We start from the raw sequence: 25791 nt of genomic DNA on the forward strand, positions 1-25791 counted from the left end.
CAAGCAGTTCACAAGTCTCCTAATAAAAGGGGCTGGAGCACTTAGGGACCAGCTACGTTGGACCGAAAGTCACATTTTGCCAACTCTTCGCACCTCCCCTCCCCAGCTGCGCTCTCCTCTGTAGACTCCTTTCCTTGGCGGGCAGGCACATTAGCATTTCAAGTGGGGGACCCCAAAGGAAGACAAATGTTTCCATCCTCAACCAGCTGTCATGGGTTTAACGGTGCCAAGTCCTAATCTCTAGTATCTGTGACTGTGACCTTCACTGGAAATGGTGTTGGCAGATGCTATTAACTCTAGGGTCTCAGGAGGAGGTCATCCTAGATTCAGGGTGGGCTGTGAATCCAGCGACTGGTGTCCTTACACAAGAAGCAAGAGGGAGACGCAGACACGGGATGTGGCCATGAGGAGAGACCCAGCAGAGCACTGGGGGCGGGCCACCGCCTTCTTGACTCTGCAGGTCGCTTCTAATAAATCAGCAGCTCTGCTGTGACCCTCTGTTCCTCACATCGCCACCCATCTCTCAGATTCTGTCTGAGGCTACTCTCAAGTTCTCGGAGGCCCAGATCCTACTCAGAGAGACAGCATTTTGCTCCTCATTCGCCCAGGCAATGGTGGGGGAACGCAGGGATCCGGGAAGAGGCATCCAAGCCCTATGGGGACCCTGCCGCACTCACTGCTGGGTTTCACATTGCAGCACAGCCTCCAGGGAAGTTTTGTACTTTCTCCAGTTCTGAAAACAAGCTGAGAAACTGGAGGGCTTTCCATCTTTCTATTGTACCTGGACAGAAGGAGCGGTCCCTGGACGGGCTGTAGGAAGCATATAATCTGCTTCTGCTTAGATCCTGAACTCTCACAGTGATGTCAGCCTCACTCTCAGGCTACTCGATTGTTATCTGCATGATTCCCTATCTGAAATGAGCCCACCTAGAATGCAGACCCCAATAGCAGTCTGCTGTTTAAACCTGGGAGAAATACAGGGAACCGTCTCTTTTCAAAAAGAGCCCTTGGGCTGTCCAACCTTTCCATCACAAACTGAATTCTGTACAGAGAGCAGCACTGTAGCTCTTGTCCAGGCCCTGTGTTACGCTTTCATGAAGGTTTCCTAGAAATCTACAGCAATATTTATTACACTAATTTGCTCAGAAAGCAAAAATATCACCATTGTTCCCAAAAAGATGGTCATGGGACAGAGCCGTCGTTAGGACAAATGACAACAAAATTAATCACAAAATGGCTGTGCTATGGTTTACAGAATCACTCAGGAAATACAGTTCTGTGGACATGAATATACAAGAAACTTACAAACTTTATTTCAAATATTGGATGTTTGTTTATAATATACTTGTCTTCCTGGGAGAGTGCAGAAACACTATATCTCAGATTTCACAGTTCTTGTTAGCCTGGAAGACTTGGAAAAATCATTCTCTTAATGGTTTTGGATTGAAGGTCAGCCTCTGGGCTCACCTTAATATATCCTTGGTGCCAGGTGTTCAAGGATGGCTGTGACCATGATTACTCCTGTGGGGAGTAATGACCTTCTAGGCTCCAGATTATTGCCACATTAGTGACAAAAGAGGAATGACCCCCTGTGAGACTGGCATCAACACTACTGTGTGAAATTAATGCCCAACCATAATAGTAATGCCTTTAATGACCTTAAACAAATTAGAAAGTAACAGATTAATGGGTAGTCACTGGATTCAACCACATTTATGTCATGAGATAAAATGTTTAGCGTCTCAATAATCAGTAAAAATGTGGATTCTAGGTTCTTAAAATGTAGCAATCTGAGAGACCACTCTAACAAGAGAAAGTTTGGGACAAAACATCCTCTGTATGAAATGGAGGAAAGTCAGGTGACTCACAGAGGGCATGGCCAGACCGCTTCCTCAGGATGATTGTTAGGTAACATTCCCTAGAGCAAGCCCAATTGCTCACATCTAAACTACAGGTAGTTTCCTGACAGAGGACATGCCTTTTCTCTATAAGTGAGAACAGATAGCTAGCTGGTCAGCAGTGAAGAAAACTGGGCAGCAGGAGAAGCACAGGAAACCAAGAGAAAGGAGCAACACAGTGTAATAGGCTCATAGAAATGTGCAGGTTGTCGAAAATGCAAGCCAAAGGAAGCAGGACCAAGCAGGTGCCAGGGACAGCAGCTGGGAAGGGCTGAAGGGGGACAGTGAGCTCAGAGCTCCGCAGCAGGAGAGAGTGTTGAGGACGGCCCTGTGAGCTCCTTGGGGCAGGCTGTCCCAGGCACTCCTGGGGAGATGGGAGACAGAAGATGACAGTGTCCCCAGGCTGCTGGGCTGGCAGGCACAAGGCTGGTCTCTGTCCTGGCTATGAGCAACTTCCTGCTGTTCAACAGTTTAGTGATGTGCATATACTTCAAATGGATTTGCATTGTAGTTCGTTATTTTCAGATGAATCACTGCTTGGTTTCATGTTTATGCATCAAAGAACTCAAAGCAAACTTGGGCTGAGGCAGAGCTGCCAGGCACGAGACGAGCCTAGTCCTTGGGTGAGTGTCCTTGTGTGTAGGCAGAGAAAGAAAAGTGTTTTTAAAAACCCTGCACCCCCACAGGCTCTACTGGGAGACCAGTAGGAAGTGAGGGGGCCAAAGGAAGGAAGAGTAGCTTCATTTGCATCATAAAATAAAATTTGTGAACAAAGAATTATATTTCTAGGAATGATTACAAGCAACAGCAAAGGTTTTCATACCCACTTCAAAGAAAAAGCACGTTCTACATTCTAAAAAGCTGATGAAATCCCAGGCAAGGGAAAGTTTTTCTTTCAAATAGTGTCAGCTATCAAGGGAACATTTTTTTAGGCTTATGAAACCTACACAATGTATTTTGAGATTTAATAGAAAATTAATTCAGTCACATCTTTACCATTCACAGTTTGCCACAAGTGAAAAAAAATGAGATCTTTTTCCTTTTATCTGTGCCTAAGCCCACATATCCTGTGTCGCCCACTTTCTCCTAAGTGATAAGAAGGTTCTGATGTTTCAGCACTTGTTTGCACACCCTCAAAGTGTTATTAATTTGGCACTTGGAGAAGTTATGTAAAAAACCAGACTTCTTACCTGTCTACCCAGAACAAGCAGTGTGATGAAGAATATAAACAGAGACACCGAGCCCATGGTCTTCAGGTCTTTCCAAATGCCTGGTCTATTAAAAAACAGACAGACAAAAACAGTGCAAAATAACATACACACAGGACATGGAATTTGAATTCATGTATCAGACAAGTTCAGAAACTCTAGTGCATGTCTACATTCTATTCCAGACACACACACACACACACACACACACACACACACACACACACACACAGAGTTTAAATTTATCTTCAAACCCAGATTACATTGAAACAAAACAATCTTATTTTAGGAGCTCAATAAAAAAAAGTTCTTCCAAATTGATATAGATTTCTTACTTTATAAGCTCTAACAAATATAAGAGGAAGGAATATGAATCATATTTTTTATAGTTTGGGATCAATGTGCATAATTTAATATGTAACACCTTCAAATTTTCAGTTATTATTCTCAAGAAACAATATGCTAGAAATTAATAATCATGTGAGGTATAAAAATGAAGTAGGGAACTTCATATCTACAAGCTACTCCAACCTATGAATAATATATTCTCATATAACTTTCTCAAAGGCACCCACTCTTATTCCCTCCTTCATATGAGTTTGTATCACGAAAGCATCACAAAGACCGGAGCCCCTGATTCACTGGCCCACTCCCCCAGGTCCAGGTAGATGTCAGTCAGTTATTCCTGCCCACGTTCTCACCATGCTGGCTGGACCCTCTGTCCTGGCCACTACATTCCAGGCAGTGACCATCCACACATCCAAGTTGGGATGGCTGGTGGTCAGTTTTATCTGTCAACTTGAGTGGGCCACACGGTGCCCAGCTATTTACTCAAGTACTACTCTGGGTGTTTCTGTGAGAATATTTTTTGGTTAAGTTCAACATTTCAGTTGGCAGACTGAGTAAAGCGATTGCCCTCCATAATATGGGTGGGCTGCATCCAATCAGCCGAAGGCTTAAAACTTAGAAAAGGCTGGCCTTCCTCTGAGTAAGAAAGAATGCTCTCTCTTGCTTGACCACCTTTGAACTGGAACATCAAAATCTCCTGGCTGTGCCTCAGCTCCTGGTCTTCAGCCTCAAACCAGGACACTGGATTGGCAGATTTGGGACTTGCCAACCCCCATAATCACATGAGCCAATCCCTTGTGATAATCATATCTGCATCTCCTATTGTTTTTTTTTTTCCTGAACTCCATGACACCATACAGGATGCAAGGAGAAATCTACGGCCACCTCCAGGAGGGTCTCGAGTAAGCTGACAGATAAAGATTTCCCACATATTTCTGTGAGACCTGAAAAACAGGTGATTTTGTATGGAGACTGTGTCACATACACATCATCATAAATTGTATTGAATTAAGTATAAGTATCATGTAATCACTTTCTGCCTGTGAGTTGAAGTTGCTTTGAGATTTTCCTGTTTCTTCCTTGGGAGGTTCAAGTGCTGATGAGAGAGAGGAATTGACCCACAGTGCTAAAGAGCTCGGTGGGCTTTGAAGGAAGATAATGCAGGTGGGAATCAGGGCCCACCCTCTCTAGTGGGCTGTGGGACCTGGGATTAACCCCTCAAAAGCCCACTTTCCTCATCAGCCAAAGAAGGTGCCGATACCTACTTGACGGGCTGTTTCCATCACTAAATCAAATACTATTTATACACCCAGCACAGAGCCTGGCCCACAGGAAGCCCTTTATAAATGGCGCTTGTGACTTTGGTATTAGCTACAGAGTAATGAGGGAGGGAAATGGGGCTGGGAAGGCAGAGGTAAAGATATGAAGATGCTGATTGGTGAATATCATTAACAGAACGAAAGGTCCAAGTGCAAAGGAAAAGTGGATTTCTGCAGAAATGAGGACACCATTGCCCAGCCCTGATAGGTCAAGGACTTAGGACCTCAAAGAACTCTCCAGAAATTGGCTGTGTTTACATTCAGGGCCCTTTCCTCCCTTCCGAGCTGGCTGTGGCTGGAAGAATCTGAGCTCATCAGCTGTAAGGAGGTCTCTAGTTTCTCTCTGAGAATGAAGCAAGCTGGAAAGTGCCATTTTCCTGTCTCACTAGTATTGATTTTAAGAAATGAAGTTCCTTTCTGAGCCCATGGCAGCTGTGTTGGAGCACAGTTGAAGTGATTCAGGAGAGCAGTTTTTTGTAAACAATGCTGACTTCAATGAATGTTCAACTCATTTTTTCTGTATCGACTATACTGACATGATCCTGACCTGTTGGTATAAGTGGCACAGCACAGCCAACATCCTAAGGAGCTGGCACAGGCCGAACTTTTACCTTTCGTGTTGGGCCATGAATGTCCTATTACTTTACAATTCTGGGGGTCTGAGAAAGCAGCTACGTCACCCCCTCTTCCACCTACCACCCCTGTAAGCCCCCAACTAAAAGTGAAATGTTTACTTCCTGATCAGGATCTTGCAGTAGCATCTTCAGTGCAACCAACAGCAACTCAGGTCCCCTTGGCTTTCCCAGGAAAGGGACCGGATGGCCCACACATGCAGAGTCAGCTCAGGTCCCTCTCGCTGATGGAGAGTGGAAGGGAGAACCCCCTTGATGCAGTTCACGGCCTGCCTGGGTTTGCAGTGAGTCATGCAGAATGTGTATGGAAGCAACCTCTGGGAATGAGCCTGTTCCAGAACTCCTCACATTAGTGCATTTAAGCACTTGTTTAGGGCAGAAGTGTCCTGCTCTGCCCATCTCTCACATCTTGAGTCTTAGCGGGGAATAATGGTGGCTAGAAGTGGGGACTTGGAGGAAGTAAGACAAAGGAGGGCTCTCACGCTGGACTGGGCAGTGGGTCTGTACTGGGAAAGTACAGACCCAAATGAACCTCAGACATAAGAAGGCACCACCCAGCCCATAGAACAGAATCACGTACCAACCAACACATGAGTACCTTTTTCACTTCTGAAATTCTCTGCACTAGGAAGGACTGAATCTTGCTTTCATGGGTTTCATTTAGATGTCTTTAAAGCTCCTTTGACTCATCTAGCCAAAAAGAGTTGCCTGCTCCTCCCGGGGCCCTTCTCTCCCAGGGGGGCCTCTCCTGGATGCACGCTGCTGTCAAGGCTTCTGCAGTTTGAATGATGGGTTTTTCCATCTACAGATCCATTCCCGAGACACACCTTGTTTTGTGTGTGTATGTGGGAGAGGTGGCGGGAGAAGGGAACGTGTAGTATGGAGGCAGCATTGGAGCGGATGAAATAAAAGTGCAGGATGTCTTCCTGGCAGAGTCTGGTCAGCTGTGCGGATCATTGTATCAGCTTCCCAGGGCTGCCAAACAAGGCGTCACGCACCGGGTGGCGTAAAACAACAGGAATTTATTCTCTCACCACCTGGAGGCCACAAGCCTGAAACCACGGTGTCAGCAGGGAGATGCTCCCCCTGAAACTGGCAGGAAAATCCTTCCTTGTCTCGTCCTTGCGCCTGGTGGTTGGCTGCCAATCCCTGGCACTCCTTGACTCACTCCGGTCTTCATCATCACACGACGTCTTCCCAGTGAGTCTCTGTCTTCACGTAGCTTTCTTCTAATTGGGACGCCTTATCTCAACTGATTGCATCTGTAATAACCTTGCTTCCAAATACAGTCATGTTCTGAGGTATGGGGGTTAGGACTTCAACACGTCTTCTTTTGGGAGACCCAGTTCGACCCATAAAAATAGTGTTAGCCATTTATATAAAAAATGACGGCTAGTTAGGTGTGAGGGCTCTCATTCTCTCTCTCTCTTCCTCTTCTTTAAGTTTTCAGAACAAAATCCACTTTGGAATTCCATGTGTGAGCATTGCACTGTCTCTGAGTTATACAGACAGAGCTGATATAAAGGAGAAAGCCCCTAACTGTGAGATTCTTGGTGACACTTCCAGCCAAAATATAACCAGGTGTGTTTTCTTTAACACCTGAAATTGGACTCTGGAGATGTAGGTATCCAAATGTGCCTGTAGCCACCCACTAATTTACAGATGGCCCTCACCCCGACATTGTTAATGGGGCATTCATTCTGGCCTTCAAGTTTTGAGAGTCCAAAAGAACAGAGATATCTAACAAACTGGGTGACAGATAACAAGGGATTACTTGGTGAACCAGTTTCTAACCTGCAGGCGAACAGTTCTGGTGAGGGGAGAATGACATTTTCCTTGTCTCAGGAGATATGGACACAAATATAATCTTTAAAAATTTTTGTCTTTTCCTAGGTAAAATGAGCCTTTATTTTTAAAGAAAAAAGTACCTCAAGAAATCAAGTTAGATGTTGATTTGGTAAGAGTAGACAAACTGAGGTAAAAGTGTGATATATATATTTATACACCTCACACATTCTTTATCCATGCACACATGACAGAAACTCTGGTGGTTTCCGTATCATGGCTATTGTGAACAGAGCTGCAACGAATGTGGGGGGGGGCAGATATCTCTTTGCGATCCCGATGCCAATTTCTATAGAGGTATACCAGTAGAGGAATTACTGGTATACCTGGGTCATGTGGTAGTTCTGTGTTTAATTTGTTTGAGGGACTTCCATGTTGTTTTTCCAGTGGCTAAAGCAACTCATGCCCTCCTCAACAGCACACGATTCCCTTTTATCCACACCTTGTCAAACTCGTTTATCTCTTATCTTTTTGATAATAGCCATTCTAACCCGAGTGAGGTGGTATCTCACTGTGGTTTTGATCTGCATCTCCCCAATCAGTGACGATGAGCATCTTTTCACTCACAGGCTGACCATTTTTTTGTCTTCTTTGAAAAAATGCTCCACACTTCGAGCTCCCTCTAGTGGCAGAATTCTTAAGCTTGCTCGCCTCCTCTCCTTCCTAACAATCCAGCACACCAAGTGCTGACAGCCTCCCTTTCGTTTTTCCAAACAAAACCTGTTAATGTTCCAGTCCCTGTGTTTGGGTCTGTTTTCCGAGCGTGCTCACTAGCTGTCTGCCAAAGCTCGCTCTCTCCACAGCCCCTGGGAGTGCACCCAGGGGCTGGGCACAGAGCAGGGGTGGGGGGGTCCATGGCATCCTATCTTGGCTCCTCCCTCCTCTTCCTGATCCCCAGTCACGAAGCTCCTGATTCATATACTCTGGATGGGTCCAGAGACATGGGCCTCTTTGGTAGAGTCCTGCACAGCTGGGGACACTGTGCTGGCTGGCACGCTCTTGTTCCCCAGGAGAAACCATGGGTGAGGAGATCTCTCTTGACCCTAAGCTGTGCCTTCACAAGGGAGGAGTGATGTGGGTAGAGTCAAACTGTCCCTATGACCTGTTATAATGCATTCAAACTTGCACTTTTTCTCTCTAGAGTGTGTTGAAATTTTCCTCTAAAAATCTCCCCCCAGATTTCTTGGCACAGGGGCTGGACCCCCACAGCTCCCACTAAGGTGTTTTGTCTGTGGACAGACTTGAAATTATTATATTGAGGTGGGGGAACGAGAATGAGAGACTGCCTATTCTTCCACGAAGCTGTGCTTTCTCCTGTGCTTCTGAATCTCCACAGCTCTTCGGAGTCTCCCCAGTCCTGGAGTCTTCCCAACTCTGAGCCGCCCACTGCAGCTCCCGGCCAGCACCCTCACTACTTTGCTAGGTGTGCTGTGTGCACTTAACCAAGATTCCCTGCCAGCCTCCTTCTGGTTTCTCGTGAACACGATTTTCTGAGAGGACATTTTTGTGACCTTCTTGACAACAGAGGCTATACTTTATCCAGCTCTGTGTGCCCAGACTCCGGCAATCAGGCCAGGCATGTGAAGAATGTTCGCTGCAAGTGCGTTGGAGAAGCACATGGATGAGCGGGCAAATCACCATGCTGGTCTGAAACCTCATGGGTGGAATTTCCAGATACTCTTTTCTCCCCCTGGCTAGACACAGACTCACTAAATTCTATGCAATCTTCTAGAAAAGGTGGTCCGGTGTCATCCGAAGACAGATGGCTCAAAGCCTCATGCCTTTTCAGAGTGGTTTTCATAAATGCCAAACAGCGTATTCTGGGGCTGCAAACAGACTAACACAATAAAAGACATGCATAGCTTTCGCATTACAGATCAGAGGGTGGGCGATAAGAAGTTCGTATTCCACCCAGTCTGTGGTCACAGGCTCCCGGAATTCTTCCTCCTTCCTCCCTTCGTTCTAAAACCAAACAAAGCAAAACAAAACAGCCTAAAATTTCAGTTTCTTCCAGAAGGTGGGTCCAAATCACAGGACATTTTCTTTTTTAGGTTAGATAACAAAATAGCTCACTAATGGTTGCTTTTTATAGAAGAAAAGAAAGCTGTAGTAGGCCTTGGATGACTTGCTTTTTTGGTTCAATTAGGCATCTCGAATTACCTGCCTCCAGCCCTGCTGCCAGTGCGTGTCAGCCACAGAGAAACGCGAGTGTTCCTCATTTTCCAGAGTAGGCGCGGGGTGGGGGGGATTCAGAAGGGCGAGACAAACTGAGACATAAAATTCAAAAATAATATCTTTTATTAGCTTGGGCATGTTATTTGAATGCAAATTTGAAGTACATTTTTAAATTAAAAGAGGAGGCGACAAGGATATTTTAGGTGCTCTGGAATACGCCAGACTGTCCACTCCAGAGGAGGGTCTACACTGCTCCCCTGCCTTCTCCCCAGTAAAGAATTCTGCGGTTCTTCCCCAGGACTTTCAGCGAGCGTATCATCAATCCATCCTAAGTGAGAGCGTTGTCAAAATATGTCACAGTACCTTGAGTTCTAGCCACTGCGTTTTCCACGAGACACTGGAAAAAACAGCGAAAGCCAGGACACTTCTAACGTCCAAGGTGGTTAACTCATAGCTCTCCATGGTATGTGTTCACTTGAGCGTCTCTGTCACTGCCCTTTCTGCCACGCTGCTGCTGACCCCGAAGTTGAAATTGTGTAGACGTTTCTACCAGCAAACAATCCAGAGCTTCTGAATGATGCTGGGCACAGGGATGACTGCTGTCCACAAAGTATGCATTTTATGAGGCTTAAGTGCTTAAACAGAGCTGGTTAATACCGGACTCCTGCTGATCCCCTCTGTGCAAGCTCTCCATTCCCGACATCTCTTTAAAATTAAAGGCACATTCTGGGTCTCCATGAAGGGATAAAACTCATCCCTTGAGACTTTTCAGTTCTGCAAGAAAAAAGCTGCCAGGAAAAATCGGACAATGTCTTGCAGACTCTGTAACAAGCATTTATCTTTGAAACAAAAACAGCTTCCAGCAGTATCACTGGTCATCAATATCACCATCACCATGGAGGACACTCAGTGTCCTCAAAGGCACTGCCACAGGCTTCTGGAGACAGTGTCATGGACAGGAAACGGGACCCTCATTGACTGATACGCAAAATGTCTCATCCTCGCAGGCAAGATGGAAGGTTGTTGGAAATGCCAAAGAATCACAAGACATCTTGTTCAAGGACTTCTGAATCCCAGAAACTTCTGTCCTTCCGTCACCACAAGGTAACTTAGCAGGGTCACAAAATGGCAGGTAAGGTTACGTGTGAGGACGTTGTTGGCCTCCATTCCAACAGAGTTATTTTTGACATTTTTATATGACTTATAATCAGTAACTGAAATGTAAGCCAAAACTGTTAAAACATCTTTTAGAGCTCTGTATTCCTTTGCAAAGAAAAAAATGATGGTGATACTATTTCTCTGTCATGTCATTAAAATTACTGTTAAAATGACTACATTCAACTCGACTATGTCAGAGTTGAGACTAATTTTTGTCATGATTATTTCATATTTGCATCTGAGTTATTGCATTTTATTTATGTGTTTATTTACTTATTTATTTTAGCCCCTTTTCCCACCTTCCCACACCCTCCTTTTTGGTAACCATCATTTTGTTCCCTATATCTATGGGTCTGTTTCTACTTGGTTTTGCTTATTCATTTATTTTTTTTTACATACTACATGTGAGTGAAATATGGTATTTGTCTTTCTCTGTCTGACTTATTTCACTTAGAGTAATGTGCTTTAGGTCTCTTTGTATTATCACGAATGGCAAGACTTCAAATTTTTAATGACACCTGTCTCAAAGTAGTCTTTTTTTTCCTCTTGAAAAGTTGGCTTTCCACATTCATGCATCTGTAAGAATGTGTTTGATGTCATTTGCTGAATTACTCATTGATGTAAAGTTTTTTAGTGTACACTTCTCCTGTTTTCTCTCCTAACCCTGTTGGCAAAAGATGCCCTTTGGCTTGTACCATCTTGTTGGCCCGTCCATTATCAATGTCCAATTTGGTCCGCAAAAGGCCCCCGATACATGGTCAGGGTGAACTCACAGTGCGACACTGCCCAAACTATGTATTCTGAAGTGGCCGATCACTGCCTTAAAAACAGAGATGTGCTCTCCAAACTTTCTCTTGCCACTTAAAGATATTAACAAAACCAACCCTGAAAAGACACGTCTTCAAGGAGCCCCTTTCTTCAGGGGAGCAGATGAGGTGAACATTTCATTACATTTGGTATTTAGGTTCTTCTTATGATTCAGGAGCACAGCCAGCTTTTAATTCATTCATAACCTAGATGTTTACTGAGCCCCCACTTACACAATGCCAGGCACAGTTTAGGCCATGTGGACACCATTCATTCAGACCTGCTCGTTTCTTGATTCAGGAGTGTCTATTAAAGCTCTCAGTGTGTGTACCACAGAGAAGGGGGAGGCAGACTTCGGAAGCAACAGATTTGTCCACAGGGGGTACTCTCTATCTTTCTGGGGTGGAAGGGTTTCTCAGTCCACAGGCACACCCTGGGGTGAAAGCCAGAAGCCCGTGGTAGGTCTCCTGGGAATGGGCAATACTGATGAGGGGCCAGTCCAGAGGTCAGAATGGGCATCAGTATTAATCAGCAAGGACACTGATGTCACACAGGCAAGTGTGTGTCTCAGAAAGAAGACCAGGGCAAGGACCAGGACACCAGGAATAAAAGCAGGGGGCAAAGATGCAGTGACCAGGAATGGGCCAGAAAAGGAAAATGACCAACCATGTGACTTCAATAACACAGACGCCATCGATCAGAAAAGGAGGTGCTGCCTAGCACTCCTTAAGCCAGGTCCCTCCTGGAAGGGCACCTCTGGCTTGGGGCTCAGGGGTGTCTCCTCTCAAGGCACCATCTCAGATCTGTGTGGTTTTTTTTTAGAGGATCGGAGTCCTAGTTTCATACCTGAAAGAGTTGTGTCAGCATAAACAAACCAGATAAAGGAGAGAAAATCTCTATCAGCTGCGTGATGAGGGAATCTCTTGAATCTCAGCAGAGAGATAAAACATTGAAATGGACGGGTTTTGGCTCTGGCGGGAGTTGCAGGTTCTATCAAACACACATGGAGGCTGAGAGATGGGAATTGAATTCTAACTTCCCCTCCTAAGACTGTGTCCTATGGGGTTAGTTTTAAGCTGATGTTAGAACAAATCTGATATTGTGTCAGTCATATTTCATCTTTTGGTGGAGGAATGCTCTGGGAGTATTGTGGCAGTTCATGCAGGAATCAGGTCTGGGAGTGCCAGAACCTGAAGGTCAAGGTCAGGAACAAGGAGATAGGTGCACCCCTCCAGTAGAGGTTACTGGTCTACTGTCAGAAGTGCAGGCAGGCTCCTGGGGCTTCTAACGTCAGCCCACAACACCCCCAACCCCAAGCCAGCTTTAAGACTGTTATAAAGACAAAACTAAGAGAACAAACAGAAAAGAGCTTCAATGAAACCAAAGGGCTCTGAAAGTAAAAATGCCTTTTTGTCAACCAAATCACTGTTCTATGCTGCAGGTGGCATCTCTCTCAGGTCCCCAGAAGTAAATCTCTCCCGTCAGAAACTTGCTAATCTAATTTCTTCTTTTGAAACGGGTGTGTATCACATTCAGGGGCTTTAAATTTAATAAAGGGGAATTTTGTAGCATTGATAGCTGTGCATGCAAATCAGTAATGCTGCATTTACTTAGGGATTCGGTACAGGCTTTCTGGATACAGTACAGAAATATTAAAGCATGTTCGGTGGGCGACTTTGAGAATTTATTGGAAAATTAACTTCTGATTTCATTCTCATCTTGGCTAAGGAATCATAAAACTTCCTTAATAAAATTATATATTTTTGCAACTCCACTACCCTAGGCTTGATTGCAGATTATTAGAATTTCATGGTGTGGAGGACGATGAAAATTAAATTAGGTGAAGAGAATGCCTTGCAGTTGTGTTTCTACAAGTATTCTTATTGGTAAGAAACATTTACACAGTGTTCTTGGCACAGGACCTCCAAAGGGGAGGTGCATGGCCAGGCAGAACACATACCTTCTTCCTGAAGCAACAATCTATGCAAATGTTTGTGGCATTTATTTTATATTAACAGAAATATAGAAATACTATGGAGCATTATGCGACATGCTTATAGAAGAAATGTGAAGACTGGTGGGTCCAGAAATAAACCTAACACTTGATATAAAACATTGTTTTGCCATTCAAATGTGAGATGGAGGATAATGATCAACACATTTTTTCAAGCAGGGAATAAATATGCCTTATAAGCCCACGGAAGCAATTCGATCACGGGAAACCTTGTACAAACTCGACTGAGAGGCCCTGGCAGGACTGTCCTCTCAGCTTCCAGTCCTAACACTGGGGGAGTAAACATGGCCATACCTTTTTCCTGGGGACTCAGTTTCTTCACAGAACAGAAAATTGTCACAGTGATAGTAGTGCTCTTTCCTTATGAGGGGATTTTAGGACCCTTCCCATGAGAAATGTAGCACTATGGCTTGTGAATATGTCCATAGAGTTTCCAGTATTTTTATGTATATTGATATGGTTGTTCTGGACTTGAGTGTGGGGGGGCACATTCACCTCGCAAGGTATATTTGGCAATGTCCATGGCAATTTTTGGTGTCATGGTTTTGGAGGAGGTATTATGTCTGGCATCTAGCAGGTAGAGCCCAGGGATGCACCTAAATATCCTCTGATGCACAGGAGAGCCCCCTCACCAGAAAATTATTCAGCCACCGCCAACAGAAGAGCATTGCTAGTCAGAAAAATATCAGTAAGGCTAAGGAGAGAAGCCCTGCATTATTCTTATCAACACAGTACAGATTATAACAAAACTGTCTCTCTAAATCACTTCATATCTTTTAAGTATTTATGATAATACATATTCTGTGTAATCTATATGCCAAGGTTGCAGGTTTTATTTCTGGTCAGGGCACATACAAGAATCAACTCATAAATGCATAAATAAGTAGAACAACAAATCAATGCTTCTCTATCCTCCTTCCTTTCTCTCTCTCTAAAATCAATACATAAAAATTTTTTAAAAACCCATATCAATCTGCTGAACAATCTTCAAAGAAACTCTCACACTCTCAATTAAAATGCTGTGATTACTTTGCATTTACTCAGCACACTCACTCTGTTGACACCCGATGGAAGAACTGCAGCAAGGAGAAGGAGGAGGAAGCAGGTTACCTCTCAAGCAAGACGTGGCTGTAGTCATCCAGGACATGGGCGTGTGTGTGCAGGAAGATGATGTTGTAGCCCACCAGCGCTGCCATCATGATCAACATTTTCAGCTCGTAATTCACCCGCAGGAAAACCGAGCAGGATATCAGCCCCAGGATGCAGCTGTATATAAAGTACTGGGACAGGAGAATATGTCAGATCAAGACTTAGAGTCTCTTCTGTGAAGCGCTGAAAAAAGAATTAAGATTGAGGACCACCACCCAGCTCACTGGTCAACTCACAAACTTGCTGTGAAAGCAAATGCCTTGGTCTCCTCTTTACAGCAGTGCTAAATGCTGACCCAGCTTCACATCTTTAATAAAAATCATCGTGCATACTTCCAAATGGAAATAATTCTAATAAAATCAATATTGAAGACATGTCATTATAAGCTAAGGCCATTTGCTTCTTAAAAATGAAAATACATTTACGTAGTTAAAAGTTATAATAGGTAGACTCTTTTTTGCCTTTTCAATTCTTTAATTCATTAAGAGGACACAAATCATTACAGATAGTTCTATTAAAAATAAGAGAGTGCAGGCATTTCATTAAGAGAGGCAGGGTGGCTCAGAGGGACTATCCAAAACAGAAAGGATTTTAAAAACTAAAATCTTTGACCAGGGTGAGTCACAAAGGCTCTGAAAGTGGACAGGCACTGGAAGAATGGGAATAACCAAGTGTGAGGGAGAAGCAGGCACTGCCCTGGGTTCAGTCCATAGGAAGCAGGGTGGACCAGCCTGTATTAGCACTGTCTTCACTACTGACCACCGTGGACACCATCGAGTCAGGACCCCTCTGTGGTCCATCCTTCTTCACTCATTAGCTGACTTACATTAGGCCAGTGACCTAGCTCGCCTGTGTCACAGTGTCTTTATCTGTAAACTGGGGGTGACCATGCAGGCCAGTAGAACAAGTAAGGCCTGGAGCCCAGAGCCCCAGAAACAGCCATCATTCTCACAAAGCCTTCTGCGGCTAATATGATGGTTTTACAGACAGGGAGTTGTGCTATTATATTAGCATCCCTGGAACAGAAGCAAAGCTAAAAATTTTTAATAATTTTAATAAAACAGAGACCTGACTGATGTCTGATAAACCCTGCTTTTGAAAATAGCCCACTTTATAAGCTGCTCCATTTCAGTTTCATTGCACGAACCAAACCACGTACAGACTGCTTATTCTTGTCACTCTGGCTCTCACGTTCATTTCCCCAGCTAAGGTCATCTACAGGCAGCGATCTGGAAGGCCACTCATATTAGCTCATCAGTCCTGCTCCCAGGGAAGAAGGGGAAGCTGAGAAACGATTCACAGCCGCCATCCAACATGTTTCCTTCTCTACACAGAGTCTGCCGTTAGGGCTATAAATTGGGCTCTTTGTAAGGTTTGGCTTTAAAAAGGATTCTACTGCTAAGATTGTGTTGAAAACAATTATTAAAGTGACAGTTATTGATCAGTTCAGCCTAATCAAATGAAAAGCAGAATGAGGAACCACTTACATGAACCTGCGTATCAATGTGCACTTGTGTATTTTTTTTGTGGGGCAGGGAGGGGGCAGATAGGATTGTAAAGGTTTTTCTGTGATGCTCCTAGTTTGAAATATGTGACAGCCAATACCTATACAAACCTGCCTATGGTTTCACATGTTAAAATTCATTCTTCGTCTTTTAAAAAGCTTTCAGAGTTCAGGAATAGCTATGAAAATACGTATGTTAATGGAAAGTAGGCTTTCAGTCCATTTTCTATTCAAAACGCCTTTCTAGAACTTGAAGGCCGTGCACACAGAGGCACTCTGAGAATTAATTAAAGTCAGACTGGGACCCTGAAGACAGGGAGGGAGGGATGTGTGAATGCAGGAGGATAACTCTGGAAGGCCGGGTGGGAGGAGGCCTGAAGATCAGCTGTTACTGCTGCAGAAGAAAGCCCGCAGGGAGCCAGCTGGCTGGCTGCAGGACCCCGAGCTGACTTCTATGAGGGTATAATTCTTAGTAACTTTATTTGCACAGAGTTTGCATACAGTTACTATATCTATTAGTCAATAGTTGTATTATTATGTATTAATATTTAAATTACTAATCATTAATATTTTAATTACTAAAATATGACTTATTAATACTAGCTAATGCTTTACCTCCCCTTTGCCTTTTACTACCCCTACCTCCTTCCCTCTGGCAACCATCATACTGTTGTCTCTACCTATGAGTTTTTGTTTATTAAATAAACTCATAAATACTAGTTACTATTAAGTTATCTAAGTGAATATTAGTTAATATGGTTATAAGCATTTTTATATAGTTAATCAGTGAAATTAACTTGCATTTCAATACCAAGGAGACAGCCACTGGCACCTGGGGTTAATTTATTGAAGTCTCTTTTGGCCTTGGTTTCCTCACCTAGAAAACGGAAGTTCCAATAATATCTGTCTCACAGGGTCTTTTCTGATGAAATTCTATGCATGCCTTATAAAATGCAGAGTGCCTACATGGCAAAGATTCTTTATGACTGATTTTAAAATTTAACATCAATCTGGGTATTTTAAATTTACTTTTTTTCCTGCTACACAAATTGCATATCTGATGTTAAAAAATAGAAAACATACAAAGCAAACATATAATAATAAGGATCTTCTTTTATTCCCCAAATCTAACATAAGCCTATTCATTATTCTGTCTATATTTTTCCAGCCCCCTTTTTTTTGTTATTTATTATTGGTATTGGTACTATTATTTTAAAAAGCTGAGATTAAACTGTTTTGGTTGTTTTTAAATGATACTTTTGACCTAATAACTTACCATAAATATATATTTCTATATAATTAAAATTTCCTACATCTTTTGCAATGGCTGGATGTAACTAAATAATAGAATTTATTTTAAAAACTTTAACTTTTAGATGGCTTGTTCTCCTTTACTTTCTCCTTTATTGTTGACACATACACACTGATTTCCAAAGTCAGTGCAGCAGGATAGAAAGCATGTCTGTGACTACAGTGTTTGGCAAATATTATCAATCACCACTAAGAAGCTGTGCCACTCTGGGCCTCCCACAGCAGTGAGGCGATGCTCCCCACTCCCTGGTTAGTATGACAGAAGCCGGGGTTGGAGAGGAATGAGGCGTACTCTGTGCTCATCTGCAAGATGGCTTTCCTAATGCTCCTCAAAATATATTAAGGGGGAAGCTGCGGCGTTACGAGCTCCTTTGGGACTCGTAAACTTGCGAGTTAATAAAGCAGTTTCTGTACAGACTGTAGGTGAGCACGTGGGGTTTCCTTGGCCAAGCTCATCATAATCCTCTTCCTGAGGACTTATTATTAGAATAGTGTGGCCTGTTGACTAAGTGTGATCTCGATTTTAAAGAGACTATTGTGGGTTTTTTTTTTCAGGATCTTTTAAGGTTGAGTAAATGCTACCCTTTTCCATCTTGGGATTCTAATGACTTGCTTCCTTTGAGAATAAGATGATATATAGATTTACCTAAATGAAATTCAGAATGATCACCTTACTGCCTTTAGTGGTGCCAAGTATGGTGAGTTGTTCTACCCAGAAATACTGGATGGAGAAAGCTAATGGAAAAAATGCTTTGCCAGCTATGCTTTTCTTTCCTATGAAAATGCACCTTTAAATTGTTAGCATTAAAGTGCCCTGTGAATGTCACACGAGGACAGCTTTGGAGGCATTCTCGCTCCACTGTCCTGTGGACAAGGTCTGCTAATGTCATCCATTCAAGGAGGAGCCGGATCACACAGTTGAAATCTTTCCCCAAAGGGGGCAACTCCACATCACACACAGTGAGATCAAAGCCAATAAATCATTATGAGACCTGTCTTTCACCATTCACGTAAGGAACATAGAAAAGGTGGTGTCTGATCCTCAATGAAGTTTGATGCCTAAAATGAAGGCCAGCACCCCTTGGATAAGGGACAAAGTTTATGCCACCCTCACTTCACAAGCCCACAAGGACATTCCTGTGGACCCTGGCCAGCTCGCCTCTGCAAAAGCCCTGGCCTCATAAGAACGTCCGACCTCCCTACTTTCCATAAACAGAGCTGTGACCTTCCCAGCAAACTGAAATGGCAAAACTGGACCAAAGTATCAACAGAACAAACCAGCAAAAGAGGAACGAGAAAAAGAAATCTCTTTTATCACCATTGTTAACAGAGTTTAAGAAAACTGGTTAGACATTTTAAAAATACGCATTAATTACCGAATTCAGTCCCCAAGTATTCATTTCACACCCTCAAAAAAGGCAGAAACTAAATGTTAATAAATATGCTACTTTTAGATGATTATTCATAAAATGAAAAGGAGGGTATTAAATACATATTTTTTGCACAAACAATTCATGGAAGAAAAAGTCATGAAGCAGTAAATAACGAACTTACCTTTTTACTTAGAACACTGATGTGTTAGTCAGTTTTAAAATTTCAATCTAGGCCCTTTTGGATGCTGGTTAAAATCAGTCAGTCAGGGTTATTTGAGGATATGATCACTGGACAGTGTTGTAGCAAATGGAGATGTGGCCCTGTTATCACAGTATCAGGGAACCAACACTCACTCACTGGAACAATTTGCAAAATTTACAAGCAAGGAACTCAGAAATTCAGTGACATGTCATCAAGTGTCAAATGCTGGAATGCATGCCATAACATGTAGCAGCAAAGGGAACACAGCACGAGTCGCCTGTGAGACACTGGGACTTTGCACATGCGCCTAACAGATGCCAGTGGGCGGGGCTTCTCTCAGGAAAGGCTGCAGTTTTTGAGTGGTCAGGGCCTGCTCGGGATTTGACACCAAAGAAAAGTGAAGTCTAGGACAGGTGTGAAAGTGGAGGCCACAGCATTAAGTAAGTGGAAAACAATAAAAGTCATGATAACGAATGAGATGCTCTTACCGGAAGGAAAAACAAGTTTTGCTCACGCAGAATCGCCGCCTGATTATTTGAGGCAGAATGACTTGTATTGGATGTATTGGTAGATGGATGGATTGTCTTCTCTGAGTCACTCAGGAAAAACTGCAAAGAAAACGTTTGTGTTTCAGTGCATTAGGACAAAGGAGAACAAAGGGTTAGCAGGTGGCACTGAGTTTATTAGTGCCTGTGTTCCTTCCGCACAGTGAGCAGGACTATGTGGGTGACCCAGCGCCTAGGCCTCAGGTGCCCATAGCTTCTTCTGCTTTTGAAACTCGGGGAACTTCTACTGAATAAGTAAATGACTGTTCATGGCTGGGCTATACACTTCAGAGTGAGTTACAGAACTGCAGGACTGATGTTAAAGAACACACAATCCCCTCTATTAAATATTAACTTAAAAATGTACAAAGCCCCAGGCAGAGGGCTGGTTTAGAATCACATCTGAGGTTGCTGTCACCACACACACAGACACTCAACACTCTGCCCTGAAATCAGAGCCTTCAGAATGTGTTTGCAGTATCTTCACCATCTTGGTTCAAACATTAAATGAGTCAATGGAGTTTTATGAGTTTTTGATTTCAAGAAAAAAAAATTTTATGGTAAAAATGCAATAACTGGTATCAACATCTTATCTATTATTTGTGAGAGCTTGGCAGCTAAGGACCACCGGGGATTAAAATTCAAAGGATGATACTCTAAGCACTGTTGGGAAAAGGGTCCTAATTTTTTTAAAAAAGTAATCCTGAGAAAATAAAGATGATTAATACTTATGCAATGGCCGCCAATATCAGCACCCAGAAAGACACTGGCAACCAGTTAGTGAGATAGGATAAATCTGATCTCTGTGGGTGGCTCTGTCTCTCTCTCTGTCTCCCTTTCTCTCCCTCTTTTCAGAGAAGCTGTAGTACAGGCTGTTTGAGTGACAGAGGATCAGTCACTTTCTGCACCATGGCTCAGGGTCGGAGGAATGTTTAGTAAAGACAGACCAGACAATTGCTGGGACTGGTTTCTCTTTACAGGAAGAAATTCTTCTCAACCAGAGAGCTAGGCGGCGTTTTCTGCAGAGGGCTCACCGTACATGGAATAGTCAGGGTTGAAAAAGCAAAAACTACCTGTACAGTTTCTACGGTTGCTTTTGTTTGCTTTCTTCCTTTTGCTTTTTTCTTTTGATGGCAGAGTTGTTGCCAAATATTTATAATTTACTTGGGTTGGCAGAGGCGTTTATTTACCCTATTTTTATTTCCTCTTCAGATTCCAAAATGGTACTAGATACTGTGATTTTACCAATTATATCATGTGATAAAATTAAAATGCTGATTTGAAAAATCAAAGAAATGTAGTAGATTTACTCCCTACTGAAGAATTTGTCAAAGATGTCAGACCCCTGGTTGAACTATAAATGTGCTATTTTTTAAAAACCTATATTAGAAAAATAATTGAACTGCATAGTAGCTTGGCAAACTGCTACAAATTTAGGTTTCAAAATGCTACAAATTTAGGTTTACTAGATTCCAAATAAAATGGATTTAAATACTAAAGAATCAAGAAATAGCAACGAGAAGGAGACATTTTAGTTTGTATGTTACTAGTCTTAAGAACCTGGAATCTTAAAATTATTACCAAAAACATCTTGATTATGTTACCGTATAGAGAAGAGAATAAATTCCTGTTGTACAATGAGTAGAAGTATGTCCTGTGAAAATTTTGTCTTGCAATGAGGCTGTGTAATCAATATGATTATTTAAATTTGAAAAACAACAGAGAACTGCAATCACTATACCCAACAATGCTTCCTTAACCCCCTTCTGCAAACTCTCTCTAGTATTTATCTACGCCCCAAATCAAGAAACTCCATTCCACGTGGCATCATCCTGCCATTTTGAATCTATTTCCCCCATGCTGTCTGTCCTCTTGGTCACTTTAAAATAACAGACTCATGTCATCCCTTACGTCTCTCACTTCCCCCACTTCCAGGTTAAACAGCCACAACTTTCTTCACAGTGAATTTATAATAATCATAATTCTTTGGTGAACTCCTGTATAGACCAATTTAACTTTCTACAAACTTTGTCATAATTGGGAAAATTATACCCTCATCCCGGACAAGATATCCTAATAAAGTGCTAATGAATACTGCCTAATTCTACCTCTACTTCCAAATTTTACATTTATCAGAAAATTTAAGACATTTCAGAATTATGTTACTCAAGTAAGATCACATGATGAGTGCGCAATTTAATATTATTTTGTGCCTGATGACATCACTGCATTTGTCATTTGGGTGAGATCAGGAGTCCAGACAGACCACCCGTTGCCAGCTCCATCTGTGTGATTCACAAAGCCGTGTTAGTGATTTTATTCTCTGGGGAGTTTTTCACCAGAGATCGCAGACTGATACGGGCAGTCCATGATGACACATCAAAATGTCAGAAAAAAACGGCAGAGGATTGGAGCTTCTCACACATGACTTTGAACAGCCAGCAGGAAACTAAAATGGAATGAAACACGCAGGTCATTGGCAGTTTGATAAAACTCCATATTTGATTAAAAAACTGAGTAACTCTTTTCCTCCACTTTTTATTGGGGTGTTTGATGTCACATGGGTGAACATCAGGTGTTTTAAATGTCTGGTTAAAGACTCACAAAAAGCTATTTATTTATTTTAAATAAAACTGACCTGATATTTTGTCATTTGTATTATCGTTGCGTATTGAGATTTTAAAAGCCACACTGTTCCTGTTGACACTGTAAGTGCCGTTTAAATGTAGGTGTCCTCTCCCCTGGATGTGGGTGTGTGACCTGGGAGCCCACTTCCCTTGCATGGTGCCTCACCGATGCTCAGTTTGGAACAGCCAGTGTCCGATGCATCAGCACCCATGGTGACATGTATGGCCCAGGGGCAGTCACAGCACCTTACAGGGTGGCTGGGGACACAGGACCCTGTGTCTGCCTCATGTAGTCTTACCTCAAGAGGACATTCTCTGTGAATCCTCAGATGTGACCAAAGCTGGCACCCTCATGAACAAACCCTTTCCCTTCTGTGATTGGTAAGAAATTATAAGGAAGCTCAATAGTTCCTTCCAAGTAAGGGAAAATTATTTCCTCTCTGTAGCAAGTGACAGCTTTCATACTGTTTTATGATGACTCTTTGAAATGAATATAAGAAGAGCATCGGATGGAAGAGAACCACTAATTTTAGGGCCCCGGTTACCATGGAAAACATCATTTCTCTGCACTGGTGGGGCAGACACCTGCTAAAGTGGTTCTGATTTCCTCTCCCTCTCCACCAGGGGCCCAGGAAAGATAATCTTGCTTATCCCTTGTCCCACAGCCTGGACTGCCACAGACGGTCACTCAGGATGCACAGCAAACCCTTATCTCCTTTCTCAGACCTCTCCCACCACAGTTTTAGCTTGACTTCCATGGACTCCTCTACTTCCCTTGGCAATAAATTTCTTTGTGAGAAAAAGAGTGGCTCTGGACATCATCTTTCCAGTACTGAAGATGTATTTCTTCTCTCTTAAGGGATCACAGTTACTGTAAAAAATATATCTCCTCAATGCTCAGCTCATGAAACATTTAGACAGTGACTGAATTGCCTATCAATTGTTGCTAATTATCCTATGTGAAATAAAATTAGCTTCCAAATCAGATTTGTTTCCCACTTAGATTTTATCATTAAAAAATTAGGTGATAAATCCTGTTTTTTTAAGGTCAAACCAGATTTTACAAACAGTGTTTCTTTCTCAAAGGGTTGTGTGCTTAACTGTTCATTCATTCATTCTTTTATTTAGTAACTATTAAGTAGCCACCCCTTATATGAAAGGCACTTTCCTGGGACCCCCCAAAAATAGGGGAAAAAGACCTTACTCTTAAGTGTGCGATGTCGTGCTAAATGTCTTGTTCTCATAACTTGTACATGCTGCCAACAGGAAAGTGTGTTTTACTGGCTTCTGTGCCTTCACAGGTGAGTGAACACATCCTTGAGGGATAAGAATGTTTAATTATAAGGGGACTGTGGCAGTGACCCCTTGGAAGGCAATGGAACACATTGTGTCTGCTAGAATTACTCAGAACTCGAGCTACTGAGCCCTGTGGTCCTTAAGTGCTTCTGTCCCAGGCCCTTCATGGTGGAGTTTAGTTCTGACCCAGCTGTCTCTTGCAGCTTTAGTTTCCCAAACTCCGTTTTGAGCTTGTTGGTTGCTCTCCTGGGTCTGTGGGCAGCAGGGATAACGCACACTTGCATGTCACCAAGTGGGACGTGAGGAATGCATTTTAGGAAGTGCACTCAGGTTTCTACAGGCTCTCATCCCTCCCTGCCCCTTTGCCTCTCTGTCTTTCTTCCCCCTCTTTGCAATAACCATAACAATGCCCGTGCAGAAAGGTTAAGTATCCTAATGGCTACTAACACTGGCGCAGACAGACTTCTAGGAAAGCCCCCTGTCTCAGTCTTGTGTCCCTATGTCAGGTTCCCCACCCTGTGCTCTGATGACAGCCCTGGAGCCACAGTGAAAATTCCCGTGAGTCCTCGCACCTACAACCTGCAGGTCTGGGCTCACTGACTACTTGGATCCTTGCATTTTAAAGTCCCTCTAACACAGCGTAGTTCTAGTGTGAGTTCCTGTGGTCCCGATGTGGCACAGTTTTCCAGCTACCCTGCCAGTCTGTTTTGATGAAGCTCTCATTGGAAATAAATGATGTCATGGCCTAGGTATGCCTGAGACCTAGAAGATGGGCTCCACCCCTGGGGGGAGGTGTCATCATGCCCGCAGGAGAACAGGCCTCAGGTGCTGTGTATATCCAGGAGGAGGGGAGAATAGCATAGTATCACCCACTAATTTTGCAGAAGAGCAAGATGGAGCCCAGGACAATGGGCTTCCCAAGGTGAACTTGACACATCAAGACACCTCCACATCGGAACAAAGACCAAGGGCCAGGAGGTCTTTTGGAAAGCCCGCTGGCTGTGTGTGCTTGACTGCTAAGACTCCTGCCCTCAGGTACCATTAGTTCTAACTACCTACAGGGGCAAGCCTCTCTCTTGAGTTGAGGTCTGAGACTCTGCAGGGGCAGAGGTCACACCTTTCATTGGCCCACATCTGGGGAGGCCCACCTTAGGGCCCGGCCTCATGTCTTTTCTTAAGGGAGCTCTCAGAGACAGTTGGGACGTGTGGTCACGTGAGGTGTGGCGAGCCAGCATGCCTGTCCCCTAGTTAACCATGTGAAAGGACACAGAGGAGTCCACATACCTACCTCCTCATAGGGCAGGGAGGAGGAGGAGAGGGGGGAGGGCAAGCTGTGGCACTCTTAGACACCCACTTTGCAAGTGTTCTCCAGATCAGCTTCGAGGCAGAGTGAAGCAGATGAGAGGCTATCCTGACCCTGCAGCTGGCAACCCAGCCCGCCTGACTTCTAGCTGGCATCACCTTCACTGGAATCTCTAGGGGTGTGTCAGGAGAAGCTGTTCTCTCTATAGTACGATGTTTAGAATTGAATCCATGTAAACATCCAAGATCCTCATCTACTTCTTCAGCCTTATATTTGACTACTTTTTAATCCAAATATCTGCCTTACTTTTAGTTCTAGAAGTTAAATGTCTCCTCTCCTTCTCATCTGTCATGCACCATCTCCAGAACTCCTTCTACCCTTCCTTTACAGTTCAGCCCAGCAGGCCTGCTGTCCCTTCCCTTTGCCCCCTTGCCTCCTCTGTGGCCCTCGGACTCTTAATGATGGGTTTACCTGCTGTCCGTCTCCTAGATTCCACTGTGATGCCTGGAAGGCAGAGAACTGTCTTAGGGTTCTGAGCTCCCAGTGATGTACCAGACACACATTTATGCTCAGTACATAAGTTTTTAGTAGAGTGAATGCTGTCTCATTTCTGAATACTAAGTGTTATCTTTTAATATGTAAACTTTATCTTCTTTACCTGATTTTATGCTTCTGGAGGGCAAGGACTATCCTCACGACACCCTGCAGTTCCAATACCCAGTGAAGTAGCCAACCCTGAAACATCATGCTTTACGGTTGATGATGGTGATGTCAGAATAATGATAAGGATATGTCTCAACATGCATTGATTGCCCACCTGCCTATTTTTAAGAATATACCAGTCATGATAATACCAATAAGTAAGAGAGACCATTGGTTAAATATTTACAAAATGCCTGGTGCCACCTTAAGTGTGGTAGAAACATCAGCTCATTTACCCTAAGAACCACCTTAGCAGAGAAGCATCAGTTCTGATTTTTGAGAAGGGAAAAGGCAACTTATGGAAGTTTAATAAAAACTTTCAAATCACACCACTGGTCAGGTAGGAGCTGATGTTGCTATCAGGACTTTTAGGTT

At 43.3% G+C, this 25791-nt stretch overlaps 1 protein-coding gene across 2 annotated transcripts in view; it reads right to left on the reverse strand.

Annotated features, from left to right (window-relative positions):
• Positions 1-25791, reverse strand: part of ADCY2 (adenylate cyclase 2) — a 355653-nt gene that overhangs the window by 32799 nt on the left and 297063 nt on the right. For both annotated transcript variants that reach the window (XM_053657169.1, XM_053657168.1), the window contains 3 exons: positions 19432-19551; positions 14515-14684; positions 3089-3173 (listed from right to left, as the gene is read on the reverse strand). In XM_053657169.1, the coding sequence (XP_053513144.1) occupies positions 3089-3173; positions 14515-14684; positions 19432-19551 (375 nt within the window). The remainder of the gene's footprint in view (positions 1-3088; positions 3174-14514; positions 14685-19431; positions 19552-25791) is intronic.

This window comes from Artibeus jamaicensis, unplaced genomic scaffold (assembly GCF_021234435.1).
Source record: "Artibeus jamaicensis isolate MK-2021 breed Jamaican fruit bat unplaced genomic scaffold, CSHL_Jam_final scaffold_369, whole genome shotgun sequence".
Taxonomy (NCBI): Eukaryota; Metazoa; Chordata; class Mammalia; order Chiroptera; family Phyllostomidae; genus Artibeus; species Artibeus jamaicensis.